We start from the raw sequence: 13,768 nt of genomic DNA on the forward strand, positions 1-13,768 counted from the left end.
CACCGCTGAAAGCTGCTGAAGCACAATGGTCAGCTCAGTTTGAAGATTAAGTGTTACGCGCACCGAACACCTCTACTTCAGATGCCTTACTTCTATATAATAAAGTAGTATTAAAATGCCGACTTTTGACCCTGTGTCCTGTCTCTCCAGCTGTCCCACGGGATCCTGCTGGGTGTAGTCGGCTCGGACATCCCGCTGATGGAGGTGATGAAGCTGGCGCCCAGATACATGGTGAGCTCAGACCTGTGAAGGTCAGCTGATCTAGGGAACGCTTTAATCTACATGGTTTCTGATGATTTTTCGGATTTGATCCGTGGCAAGTTTTCCCAAACAGAAAAGCTCTAATGACAACATCTTCTTTGAGCGTCCCTCAGTGTGCTTCTTCCTCCTCCTCAGCTGGGAGCACATGGCTACGCCTTCCTCATCACCAACAACGGTTACATCCTGGCTCACCCCGACCTTCGACCTCTGGTGAGTTGTGCCTGCGGACTGCGGGTTTAAATCACCGTACAGGCCAAATTTAGCTCAAGAGCCCTGCAGCAGCAGCTCTGATTTACCAGATCTATATTTAACACATTACAGTGGAGCTGATGTCCTGAAGGGTACATTAAGGGGAAAAGGTATTAAGTATTTATAAGGACAGTTATATTGTATTTCACTACTGACACACGCTCAGTAACAGAGCCTCCTCTGTCCTACAGTACAAAGATGGAAAGAAACTGAAGCCGAAGCCAAACTACAACAGTGTGGATCTGTCCGAGGTGGAGTGGGAGGATACAGAGGAGACGGTAAACATACACAAATATCACCAGATCAATCTCAAATAACAAACTCTGGGAGAGTGAATTTTATAGTCTAAGAGGAAGAAACACCTGCTTTCATGTTTTTTACAAGATCCCAACAAAACTTGGTGCCAAACTTGAATGTGCAGTTTTTTTTTGTTTTTTTTGTTTTTTTTTACAGTTGCTAATTCACAGTTCTCGATACTGAGTTCATTTTTTTCCCCAGAACTCCTCTCACAGTCAGCACAACAGCAGTGGGTGTGGACTAAACCCTGGATCACTTTTCATTGCTTTGACAGACAGGACATTCAATCATCACGTCTTTCAAAATGCACTTAAACTCAACCACCACTAAAATATGTACAGTCCCTTTTGCACTTGTCTACCTACTACTGTAAAAACTTTTTCGTTTTACTTTCTAAACCTCACGTAAGGCAAAATTACCATAAATTAGACTGACATTTGCTTCACTTTGCTGCATCTACATCTCAAAAGAAATGAAATTGGATACGCTCCAGATTGGGCTGTGAGAAACTCAGCGCCTCATTTCATTCCCTGATGACTTCTATGAAAGACTTGTGCCAGGTGAGTAAAGGGGGCAGGTGAGGCGGGATCCAGAACAGGCTGGTTTATGGCCCATCTCGGGATGGCGTCACTTTTTCTTTCAGCTCACTCTCCATTCCTCAGCCCCACAGAGGAACTCTTGGTTCAGGAAACGCTGGTTCATGCTAAATACCGTCAGTAAATAAAAGCTACTTCAAAGACACGTGTGATCCACACAGCAGTGCCGATGTTAGTGTTTTGTTCCGTGTGATAAAGTTTTCTTGCTGGGAGACAAATGTCAGTGTTCTGGTCCCAGACTTGATTCAGAGATGTGGGCGAAGACTTTTGGTTGCATCGGTGCATTTTGGCTGTGAGATGAACTGTTGTGCTGAGCCTCGTGTTGGTGAAAAGAACTGCGTGAAGAGTTGAACTCAGTATAGAGAATTGTGACTTAGCAGTGGTTAAGAAAAAAAAACTGTGACCAGCAGCCGCACTAATAGAAATTCCTGGTGAACGCTGGTTCAAATATACGGTAGTCTGAGGTGTTGTCCAGCTTTCGCATTCACATTCTTGGGGTCACGATCCAGCTGGCGGTTTTCTGATGGAAGAAAAACACCCGGGAACCGGGCGAACCCGGGAACCCAACTGAAATCTCTGTACAACGAGATGCCAACAGCAGAGGGTTTTTCTTTGTTTTTCTTTTTCTTTTTTCCATTTTCAAATGCAAATGCATTTTCAAAAACTGTTTATGCATTTTGTGTCGTGCTCAGTCACTATAACACAAGGTGAGCGTGAAGTAAATCTGAACCACCAGGCGTCAGACAAACCAACCTACCAAACAATCGATACAAAGATACAGAGGAGGAAGCTAATTTGACTTGTTCTGTCCTTCCAGCTGAGAACAGCCATGGTGAAAGGAGAGACTGGCAGCATCAGCCTGAGCATCAGAGCATCTGTGGACAAAGGGGTGAGGAAGCCGTCAGTTCATGTAGCGTTAATGCAGGATTTCTTACTATAAAACCCCAAATTATTTTCATATACAATTTGTTTGTGTCTCAAGCAGTTTTGATTTTCACACCTCGGGATGGTACAATCCATCCTGGAGTCCCTGACCCACCAGGACTTGGTCTTTACAAGCTCGAGCCTACAAAACTTTATTTTATTTCGTAGTGGAGACCCCAAAGTTTCAAAAGAGACCAAATGTATCAGGACAAATATTGGGCAAATGTTTTATTTGATGCACAGGACATCTAGAATAATTCAGTTTGACAGAACAGTGAAGCGTAACTCCCTGGAGTTTTGGGTTTGGATATTTCACTCAGAGTAAACATGGTGAAGTGCTGGAAAAAAGCTGATAAGGAGCATATTAAATGCCGTCAGGCAGTGGGAAGTAAGATGATTTTTCCAATCTTAATGCTACTTAAAGGGGGGAAAAACTGTTAATGGGATGGAGAAATGGAAATGTGGGTACGGAGAGTCACCCTGTCTGACTTGCAAAGTAGCGATTCTCAGCGGGTTGAGAGAAATGAAGGTGGTGCTCAAAGCTGAGAGAAAATCTGTGGATGTTAGTGCGACGTACACAAACACACAACAAACAATAAAAAGTAGCCTGTGCCTAAGAGAGAAGTTTCATGAGCTTTTTGAGACTTTTTGATACGAGAAATTGACAGTAGTGTTTCTGAATCACCTTTTATCATTTACTGACAAATCAGTAAAGTGCATTCATTTCTTGTCCACTGCTGAAATAAAGAGCTGTCACAAGAGTGCGCAGTGTAGACGTGGGACACACCTGCGGTTTCCCTCCAGCTCAGCAGGTGGCAGTAACGCACCTCTTAATGCCGGCTACCGACTCGTGCCCTTATTGGCCTTCGCGCCACTGGCAGCAGTCGTGTGCGAACAGCTGATTGCGGCGTGGTCCATGCGTTGAATGTCGGTTAGTTGACCGTCGCCGCCCCTCAGCGAACCGCTACCGTCACATGTGTTTGTCACACAAGTTCGAGAAGCCCCGACAGAGGCGAACATTCAGATGTTGATGTCGCCATCAGTGCGTTCACCAAATCAGCCTGCGTGTTACATACTTACATACCTCCGAGCTAAGTTTTCAGGTCGAGCTCCGACTCAGAGGGTTTTGCAGTAGAAACTGGAGCTCAGGACGAACGGTCAAGGTCAAAACCTGACCCTGATGTTCCTGATCAGACTGTTCAGCTTGAGAAGGGAGTGGATCCACAGGCACAAGAGGCCGGTGATGAGTGGCTGAAACGTCACCAGACTCCACAGTGACAAAGAATGGGTGCCCTGATTTTACCCTGTTTTCTCCTCCCCTCAGAAAAGACCTCTGTACCTCATCAATGACTACTTCTACACAAACATCGATGAGACGCCTTTCAGGTAAATCAGCTTCTCTTCCTTCAAGCCTTTTCAACAGCTTTAAAGGAAACAGAAGACCGTTGTTAGACTGTCCTGTTGGTCACCTGCTGAGAGTGAACAGAAAAGATCCGTCATGTGTCCCTGCTGCACCATTTGTTAGTTTCTCCATAGTAACAGGTTAGCACACTGTATGCTGTAATTAATTGGCTTTTCTTCCTGCTGTTGATGTTTTTTCACACCGAGTGATGATACGACACCGAGATTATTCCAAAAATAAGCCTGGCGGGAGGGTTTCTTTCTTGGGTCCTGCTGAAAATCAAAAACGGGACACTGAGGTTTTCTGAGGGGAGTAAAAGGGCATCTGCTGCCGCGCTGGGCAGCGCGTCGTTTTAGCCGAGCAGAGATTCCAGATGCAGGGTTCCAGGATGTGCGCAGACACAAAAGCAACATGGAAAGTGCAAGACGGACAAATTCTGTTGGAAAAGAAATACTGGTGATGATCAGAAATCACTTCGGTCACATCCAAGGTCAAGATAAGTCTCAGGGACAGGTTTTGTGCTTTTGTCTCGTTGTTGACACTTGCAGTTGTATCTGTGTGATTTGACTGCTAGAGGGCAGCATGTTACTCTCACCCCCCTCCCACCCCCCACCCCCTGTGCCTCTGCAGCTTCGGCATGGTGCTGACGAAGGGTCACGGAAAGCTGATGTTTGTGGGAAATGTGTCTGTGGAGGAAGGTACGATTTCCCACGATCCCCTGCATGAATAGCGTCCTCCCTTTTGTACCATTTGTGTTTGAAGTAGAGAGAAACTTTATTCAGTTGTATCCCTCATTACTTTTAACTGACGTTTGTACTGATTGCCAAGCGTCACAACGCCTTCAGTCTTGGCTGGAATGAGAAAAACTGAATACACACAACCCGGTGGCCGTGAATTGAATTTCCCTGCAGCAAAAGAGCTTTTTACTCTGAATCCGTGTGTTTCCCTTTCAACTGACGTCGGACGTTTTGCCCTCCTCTGCAGGGCTGCATGACCTCACCTCCCCGGACCTGAGCATCGCCTCGGAGTGGTACGTCCGAAAGCTCACAGCATCCGTTTGAGTCAAGAACCGATATTTGGCACAGCAGATTTGGTCCAGCTGCAGCAGTTTAACTTTCTTAATCTGTCAGACTGATCAGCAAAAGACGAATAACATTGTACTATTGGTCGGTTTTAGTGCTCCGTGGTGAGAGCAGGAGTATTAAGGGGCTAATTGGTCTATTTAAATCATTTATGTTGGATGCGAGTCCAAGTAAGGGAATGAAAGGAGATTGGAGCCATGTGTAAAAAGTAAAAGTGGGAATTTGTACAATTTAAGTCTCTAAAATCAGATTTTTGTTTTTACTGACAGAAATGAGGTGACATGATTTTATTAAATAGCGATTTTTTTTCAAATTGGTCAAACATCTGTATCCACAGCGAACTAAAAACATTTCAATCTCCCGGTGGTGTAGCTGTGCAGCTGTTTATCCTGGTTTAACAAACCTCTTTTCCTCAGGACCTACTGTGAGACGGACATCGACCCTGCACACCGAAAATACTCGCAGCTTCAGGCCGCCATCCGCTACCTGTTGGGGAAGGAGCCCGATCTTGAGTGTAGGTTTTTGACACTCAAGTTCTTTTTTTTTAAAATCAAATACTTTAGTTGTTTTATGGGTTTCCATCCGTTTGTATTAGCTCTACCTTTAATTTGCACACATACACAAGGTCCTTTTTAAAATTTCGTTAAGGCAGCATTTCACAGATTTCACCTGTCAGATGTCACCTGAGAGGCTCCGGTTCATGAGTTTGTTTGACCGAACCTGTCGGTTGCGTAGGTGACGAGCTGTTGCTGCAGCAGACGCTGTTTGACGCCGTGGTCACGGCTCCGCTGGAGGCCTACTGGAACGCCCTGATGCTCAACGACAGGTGAGACACGAGACATCCAGGTTTCATGTTTGACATCTGGAGCTTTAAAGGGGCTGTTCGCCCAAACTACAAAAAAAGTCTCCTGGAGGAGTTTTCAAAGGGAACTGATTCCTTATCGAAGATAATAAATCATTGTTTTAAGAACCAAAAACTAAATTCGAATCATAACCTCTATATAGCATTATATTGCAGTGGTGGTGTAAATTTCAGAAATATGAAAATCCCAGGACTATCTGCCTGGCTAGAAACCAGTAGCGGGAAGTGGGAATGTGTGGTTTTAAAAATGTCCGTGTTGAAAAATCCAAGCTTTGCAGATGAACTTTAACTTCAGATCCCAGTTTGATAAAACAGCGTGGGGAGGACATCCAGAATTCCTGTTTTCTGTTTCAGTAGCGACCATTTATAGCCTGTGTTTCTCTGCAGTTTTTGGGGTTTTTTTTACTGCAGATAAACAGAAGAGCTGATTTCCCTGAAAAACATCCTTGGAAGAGATAGAAGTGATGAAAATGCTTGTCTGTATTTGGGCTCTGCAGGGTGGAGCCAGGGATTGAGACGGCCTTCCTCGGCACCCGTGCCGGCCTGATGAGGCTGATGAGATATGCAGGGGTGGAGACCAGAGTGGCAAAGTAAGTTCAAACTGTTCGTTACACAGGGAAGGAACCTTGATCCGCTGATCATCTGACTGACTCTTCAGTCTGCGGCAAAATGAACCTCAAGGAAACAAAAACAGAGCAGAAGACAGAGGACAGCAAACACAACCAGCACCTGACTAACTGCCTTGGTGTATTGTCATGATATCTTTTTATTATTATGCGGGAAACGTTTTCACATGCAGGCAGTCAGTAACTAGTCTGCAGCTGGTGCGTCGTTACGCCACAGTGCTACAATCCAGAGCTTCGCCTTTTTTAAATTTCCTGACAGACTCTTCTGTCACCATCCACAGTAGCCGCGTATAATTTAAAGTGATTCTGTTGTGGAAGCTGTTTTGCCTTTATTAGATGACAGACATTAAACAGCGTCCCTGGCTGGAGTCGCACCCGGGATGTTGCCGTTACGTGGTCGTGGTCTTAGACCCCCAGGCCACCGGGACATCCCAACGTGGACTCTGTGCCGTGCTTCCCTTAGACTGTGACTTTAACCTGGTGACTGAGGTCGAGAAGTAGCTAAAAGACGAGCTTATCCATTTTTCGTGGTTGGGTGAAGACGTTACACATGTGTAAATAGATTGGAGGCACAAAGGCAGATTATGATAAATGTGTTGTTAGTCCAACCAGTTGCTCAATGACCACGTTGGTCACAGCCGTCACATTTCAGCACGTTACCACAGGTTTACCGTAGTTACCCAAGTTCCCAAAGCAAAACGTTGCCTGAGGTTGAACTTGCACTCAACAGAAGGTTCCTGACTCCGGCTGATAAAGACAACCTGTTCACCATCGATCACTTCCCTCTGTGGTACCGCCTGGCCGTGGAAAACACCCCTGGAAGCTTCTACTACTACGCCGTCAACGACAAAGGTCCGTCTCGACATTTACTTCTGTTTCAGCGGTTTTTTTGTGGGAACAACGAAACAACATCACCCTTATCACATCTCTGGCATCAGCTGATCTTCAGTTTTCTCTCGACAGGGGTGAAGTACGTCATAGCGACGACAGCAGTGACGGTGTCATCTGAAGGAAAGACGGCCATGGCGGGAGGTGAGTTCCGCTGCTGCAGCTCTGATTGCAAAAACTCAGCGTTCAAACTGAAGAACAGCTGTGATATTTACTATATCGGTGGGACATCTCAAATATGTTGTGGCACACATTGGCGATTCTGCTCATTGATTCAGTTGTTTACTGTTTCCTCAGTGGGCCCACTTTTCATCATGTGACCACATAGGTACAGGTTAAACAGTGTAATCTGTGTTGAGCAAAAACAAAATAGAAAAGAAAATGCATCAAGTTTAAAAACCAAATTTAAAAACAGTTCACTAGAGAGCGGGACCTGCTGCCTGCACCCTGGGTCTGACTGGAATGATCTAAAAGAGATGAAACGGGACCTGATTCAAGCCAGAAGCTGGACTTGTTGCTGTCGTGGACCAGGATGTGTGAACAGGTTAAATATTGTAAATCCTGATGCTTTCCTGAAGGTTTTTCAAGCTTGTTTGCTAGATATTACCTTGCTCACACAGATTTTTTGAATTGAGTCATTCAAGGATCCGTTGTGTTAGAGGTCAAGGATTCTCAGGAATCGGATGATTCCTGAGAATCGGTGACCACCGGTGATCACGGTGTTGGTGGTTTTTCTCAGGCTTGGCAAGTCAATAAAGATTTTTTTGTGGATGTGAGAAGAACAGAATAAAACAAAGTGTTAAACGTTGAAGAAAATGAATGGATGGACTTGTAAGAGTAAAACAAATCCAGAGCGGGATGAACTTTATAGGTTTTCCTTAATGTGTCATGGGAGGACTTCAGCGGGACGTCTTGACCTGGCATGATGCGGAGAAAAAGTCGCTCATGTTGAGCCCTTGGATTTTCTTCATTTCATCCTTTGAGCGTAGTTTATTTTGAGTCTGGCTCCTTTTTTTGATTGTTCGATGAATGTGGTTTCTGGCCCTGATGTGAACTGTTCCGTCTTGCTCTGCTGCTGCCACGGTGTGTTTTTAAGAAGAGAAAAACCCAGTTTAGATAAATATATTCATTTATTACCTTCAGCATGATTGAGTCCTTGAGTTGAAACTGAGACAATGTGTCATGTGCTTATCACAGAAAATATGGACAAAATAAATAACACACATGGAAGTTGGAGTTACATATGTGGGCTGACAGCCTCACACTTTTCCAGTATGTGGTACTTTGCTATTTTGGTTATATATGTTTCTGTCATTGAGCTTGAGAGTTTGCTTGTGCTGGATTAGAAGCTGTAGAAGAAGTTGTAGTTCAGAGCTTGCCCTCTAGGTGGAAGCACATCTCTGGTATTTGTTTGAATGCAGTTTATTTCAATGATGACGCTTAAAGCAGCATTTCCCTGAAAGCAGCAAGAGTCTGTTATGGTTCGAAGGAATTCGACAGTGCATCCACATAACAGAGGTACAAAGAATTATTTCTCAATGTGCGCATGTAAAGAACATAAATTATACACAACTAATTGAGGACAAATAATTATTTCACAGAGTCACAGATACTTGTACTTTTGCACTTTTGGAACTTGTGCTTGTCGGGCTCAGATACAAAGACAGACGGCTTGAACAAAAAGGTAGTTTCATTTTTCTAAAGAACAAACAAAGACACGGATGAAGGGAAGTCCAGGTGCAGAGGTGGCAAGCCGCAGCTTCAGAGGAGTTTAAAAGCTGGCTGAGAGGTGCAGCGCGGGGATTAACAATTCACAGAGCCTCCATACATTAAACGAAGTGCTGCAGCATTCTAGTCTCACGGAATCTGGTCGGGTCCATTAGCTGTAAAGTCAGCCGCACCCAGAGAGATTCAGCACAAGTGCAGAGTTTGAGGGTTTCTGTCTCCGAACGTTGTCTCATCGGTGACGAGAGCTGAAGAGCAGAAGCAGCCAAAGCATCCAGGAAGGATTGGAAATAAGTAAAGAGCAGTGTGTCAGAAGCTGCTGATCCGATACCCGTGCACGATGCCACAGGCCTCTTTGGGCGGCGTCTCCTCCGGCGAGGTTGGGGATGACATTTGTCCATCCTCCAGGTCAGTCTCGGCTCCACACTCGGCCATCAGAGGCTGGCCGCGGCTCTTCATCTCCCTTTGGTACCGCGCCATCAGCGAGGCATAGACGCAGCCGTAAGTTGCCGCAACCACCATCATGACACACACCGTACCGCAAACCACGCCCGCAACGATTTGCGTGCCGTGCGCCCGGCGGACACTCACAGGCCGGTACCGCTGGCGCACACATTCCTCATTGCTGCTCACCCGGCCAGGCGGGCAGGGAGGCCGGGTGGCGTAACCGGACGCGTCGTCCTTGGCAGGACTCTGCAGGCAGTAGCTGAACATCTCCGCTGGCACGCTGCGGATGTCCCTGCCCTTCAACTCCCCTGGGAGGCTGCACTGCATCGCATCTATCTGCCCATCTATAAAACAGACGGACAGGGGAAACGAAAAAAGGAGAGGAGGAGGAAGAACGGGGAGGGAAAAGAGGAAGCAGAGGGAGAAACGGGGGAGACAGGGGAGGATCGAGAGAGATGGAGGTCATTATATTCTTAGATGTCTTTTCTCAGCATACATCCATCCTGCAGAGCCGAGATTAATTGCTTCGATTAGACAGCTTTTGAAGTACAGACTCGAAATATAAAGTGATCCGCTCCGGCACGGCTAAAACCACTGTAAGCCCACCAAAACTATCAACTTCAGAGCATGTGAGATTTGGAGAGGCCTGCTAACAGCCCTGCTCACCCCTGTAAATCAACCACTCCATCCAGTGCTTGAAGTCCCTCAGCTTGCAGTCGCACTCCCAGGGGTTTCCCGCCAGCTGGAGCTGCTGCAGCCCCACAAGGGGCTCGAAGGTGACTCTGTCCAGGGCCACGAGCCGGTTGCTAGCCAGGGACAGCCAGGTGAGTCTCTGAAGCCCGTCCAGCAGGCCTTTAGGCAGCCAGCGGAGGTCATTGGAAGACAGGTCGAGCCCTTGCAGCCCCCACAGCCCCTTGAAAACCTCCTTGCTCAAGCCAACACTCCCCTGACTTCCATTCAGGCCCTGGATGTCCTCTGTGCTGCTGTTGGGGTCAGATGTCGCCAGGCGTACCCCGAGGTAGTTAGCGGAGAGGTTGAGCCAGCGTAAGCCGCTGAAGCCTGAGAAAGCTCCAGGCCGCAGGGTGGAAAAGTGGTTCTGCGAAAGATCCAGGAGCTCCAGGCTGCTGAAGTTGGACACCTCCGTCTTGCCCAGAGAGGAGAGGTTGTTCTGGGGGAGGCGGAGGACCAGAGAGTCCTTGTCCAACAGCGTTAGGATGGGCGTGAGAGAGAGGAGGCCGACAGCGGAGCAGTCAGTGGTGTTACCGTAGCAGGTGCAGATGGCAGGACAGCCGTGGACCGAGCCCAGCAGGGCTAGTAGAACCAACACCAGACTGGACAGAGCTGCATAGACTGGAAAACATGAGAAACAAACAGTAACAACATCCTTTAAACTGCCCAGACACTTTTCATCAGTTGTCATCATGTGTTTATATTTGACTGTGACATGGCAACAGCTCTGCTACGCCAGGAAGAAAGGCGAGCAGAGCTGATCCTCACTGGGAACGGTTCCCTGTCTGCTTCTTACTAACTGTGGCGTCTTGATGGAAGCAGAATACAAAATGACAATTTCCTTAGACAACGGTGAAAAGTGCAGAGCTATTGATCTATTTTTGTCTCAGCGAGAAAGGTTGTATTTCACAGCTCTCAGCGTGGATAAAGGCATCGGTTAAATTCCTACAGTGTGAGGGAGGGAGCGTCTGTACAGACTCACCCAGACTGTCCATGTGACTTCGTCCATACTGGTCCCGGTTCTTCATGTCTGTCGCATCAACTCCACCGCGGCTTCAGGCTGGCATCCAGCTGTCCTCGCTCTCTGACAGGTCACTGTTACATCCGGCTGTGGGGAACGTCCTGGAAAACAGAACGAATGGAGAGAAAGGAGAGGATGTTTTTTTTTGAGGAAATACAGACTTGTGTTTCAGAAAGCGCTGCTGGTTCAGGAATTACCCCGCTGAAAACGGGCGTTTTAATGATATCCTCGGTGTTCCTCAGCATAGAAACACCGGAGTCTTCTGAAAGATTTAACAGTAATATGGGTTTATGCTACGTTCATCAATTATAAATAATCTAGCTTTGTTTTCTTAGTTTTGTATGGCCAATGGCTACTTTTTGTAATGACAGTACCCATCAGCCTCAGTGTCCGTTCCTACGGCAACCCGGCCGATACTGACAGTTTAAAAAGTCAGAAAAAATATATATCGGCTGATGGTAATCATTTCACAAATGAATAACACAAACGTTTTGCTCTCTGGTGGAGACGCGACGTAACTGCAACACTTCTGCCGTAACATGTTGTACTACTTGTCTGCCAACATCTTCGCTGATATATCTTCCAAACTTACGTAGCTTTATAGTGGCAGCTGGGGGGAAAAAAACCCACTGAATTCGTCGAAAATTCACCCAGACTCCGAAAGTGACGCGATTTTAAACCGCTGAATGTTTTTACCAGGTTTCAGCAGCTCACCAGACGGAAGCCTTGCGACTGGATGTTTCCTACTTGCGCGTGGAGATTCTCCTTGACTTGTCCCTTTTTGGGAGGTAGAAAGAACACAGTCGCTCTTTTGTACTCACGAATCAACCAGGAGAGCCTGAGTCCTCCTAAGTCTCGAAGAGCTCCAACTATCTGTCGTCCCGCATGATGAGAAATGAGAAAGCAAATTGGACTTTAATTCTGGATCCCCGGTCGACTGGAATTACTCCTCCCACCCCACTACTCCACTATAGAAGCTAATCCTTCGTGAGCATGGTTTAGATTTGCGTTGCCCTCTTTCAGATCCACATGCCTTCACATTCATTCAGCTCATCGGATCCAAGTGAAATATTTGCTTTCTCACTCTCCATGCTTGACACTTCCCATCTGGTCCACAGTTCAAACTGACGATTTTCCTTTCACGGGCCCGTTTCTCAAACCGCTCAGCCGCCAGAAAGAGTGCAACTCGATTAAGTGGAGTATGTCGTATGTACAGATTAAAAGACATCAACAGCTTAGGCTCTGGCAGAGCTGATCTACAGTATATTGGCATTACAGGCCAGAGATGTGCTGTAATTCCCAGCATTTTGCGTGTCCTCAATCCTTTACATTCTTTCTCGCTCGGAGAGAACACACAAGGAGCTTCATGATGAAGTGAAATAATCCTCTGTGTTTTCATCCCACAACACCAACACCGGAGAAAAGCCGATGCCAACTTCTGTCTTCTTAACGCCCACTCGCAGTTCCTGTACGCCGCAGATACAGCACAGCATCAGCATTGTTTCACACATACAATCGAGAAAACAGTTTGTATTCTTTTGATGATGGGTTCGTTCTTAATTTGCTCATTTCCCTTCTCCTGATATCTGTGGCAGTGTTGGGCCCTCAGACACGCAGAGGGAATTGTGCATCAGAGGGAAAGCTGCAGAGAAAAGTGCTGTCACTCCATCATCCATCTGTAGCTGCTATAAGGAGCCAGAGAAATGCTGCCTTAAGGTCTTTCTTTTGTTGCAGGTCTTTCTTTTGTTAAGTTGGCACAAAAGATGCCAGTCACTCTGCTGTGGACTGCGTGAGGCGGGAAGGTGCCTTCGGGCCACGACTGACATTACAAAACAGGAGAAACTACAATGCAGGTAGAGGAGGGAGATAATGGGAGGGCCTGCGGAGAGAGGCAAATGTGACTCCCAAAGAATATTTGACATCCCTTCACACCACCAAGGGACCAAAAAATTAGAACGTCAGTTGGTTCCCAGAAGATATTGACAAACAAATCCTCTACACACTTTTAAAGGTTTCTGTCATTTCAACTAAATTCAACACATGACGACACAACACAAAAGAGATGCTGATCTCAACAAGATTACCTGATCAAATAATGGTCCTTCCTACAGTCTCGACAGCTAAAACATCTTTTACTTTCCAACCAAATGTAGCCCAAGTTAATCTGAGATGTCTAGACTTCTTTTGACCTGCAACTCACTGCATCAGTTCCTACAATACAATGTTTGTTTGGTTTTTTTTTAAAAGATGCCAAAAGACAGCAATGGAGCTCAATGGAAAGCCGAAACACATGCAAAATTGCATCCGCAAGTTGAAAACGAGTTTGTGATGATCCCAAATTAACTCCTTTTATGACTCCTCCGTACATTCATAAAGACAAGAGGAAAAAGGGGGGAGAGTGTCAGAGTATGAGTTGCAAACGTATACAGTTACAGCAAAAATGTTCTTCAGAAAATGCTCAACTGAGTCGACATTGAACGGTTACAGTATATGGATTGTTTCAGAGGTCACTGACGCCAGCCTTTCTTGTCCTTAATGTATCAGGACTTGTTGGCTGGTTTCCGGTCCAGTGTTAGTGCAGGATTAAACTAAAGCGACATGAAAATAATAATAAAGAATCCTCCAAACCTGGTAACTCAGCTCAGGCTTTGAGTGACAG

At 46.2% G+C, this 13,768-nt stretch overlaps 2 protein-coding genes across 2 annotated transcripts in view; one reads left to right on the plus strand and one right to left on the minus strand.

The window, feature by feature from the left end:
• Positions 1–13,768, plus strand: part of LOC120793257 (voltage-dependent calcium channel subunit alpha-2/delta-4-like) — a 69,804-nt gene that overhangs the window by 26,215 nt on the left and 29,821 nt on the right. Inside the window, exons 16-27 of the mRNA XM_040133157.1 lie at positions 151–231; positions 397–471; positions 702–788; positions 2,221–2,292; positions 3,652–3,713; positions 4,360–4,427; positions 4,714–4,759; positions 5,228–5,325; positions 5,547–5,637; positions 6,171–6,263; positions 7,030–7,151; positions 7,263–7,331. Of these exons, the coding sequence (XP_039989091.1) occupies positions 151–231; positions 397–471; positions 702–788; positions 2,221–2,292; positions 3,652–3,713; positions 4,360–4,427; positions 4,714–4,759; positions 5,228–5,325; positions 5,547–5,637; positions 6,171–6,263; positions 7,030–7,151; positions 7,263–7,331 (964 nt within the window). The remainder of the gene's footprint in view (positions 1–150; positions 232–396; positions 472–701; positions 789–2,220; positions 2,293–3,651; positions 3,714–4,359; positions 4,428–4,713; positions 4,760–5,227; positions 5,326–5,546; positions 5,638–6,170; positions 6,264–7,029; positions 7,152–7,262; positions 7,332–13,768) is intronic.
• Positions 9,222–11,083, minus strand: LOC120793258 (leucine-rich repeat and transmembrane domain-containing protein 2-like). Its single transcript, XM_040133158.1, has 3 exons — positions 11,038–11,083; positions 10,026–10,700; positions 9,222–9,703 (listed from the first exon to the last, which is right to left on the minus strand). Exons 1-3 carry the CDS (start codon positions 11,081–11,083, stop codon positions 9,222–9,224), a joined length of 1,203 nt encoding a protein of 400 aa, XP_039989092.1.

The sequence above is a fragment of the Xiphias gladius genome, chromosome 8 (genome assembly GCF_016859285.1).
Source record: "Xiphias gladius isolate SHS-SW01 ecotype Sanya breed wild chromosome 8, ASM1685928v1, whole genome shotgun sequence".
NCBI classification, from domain to species: Eukaryota; Metazoa; Chordata; class Actinopteri; order Istiophoriformes; family Xiphiidae; genus Xiphias; species Xiphias gladius.

Coding starts and splice junctions, on each gene's coding strand:
- LOC120793258 (XM_040133158.1), bottom strand. CDS start 11,083: ATGGACAGTCTGGGTGAGTCTGTACAGACGCTCCCTCCCTCACACT. Junction 10,701..11,037: donor GACGCTCCCTCCCTCACACT/GTAGGAATTTAA, acceptor CAGTCTATGCAG/CTCTGTCCAGTCTGGTGTTG. Junction 9,704..10,025: donor GGAGTGGTTGATTTACAGGG/GTGAGCAGGGCT, acceptor TCTGTTTTATAG/ATGGGCAGATAGATGCGATG.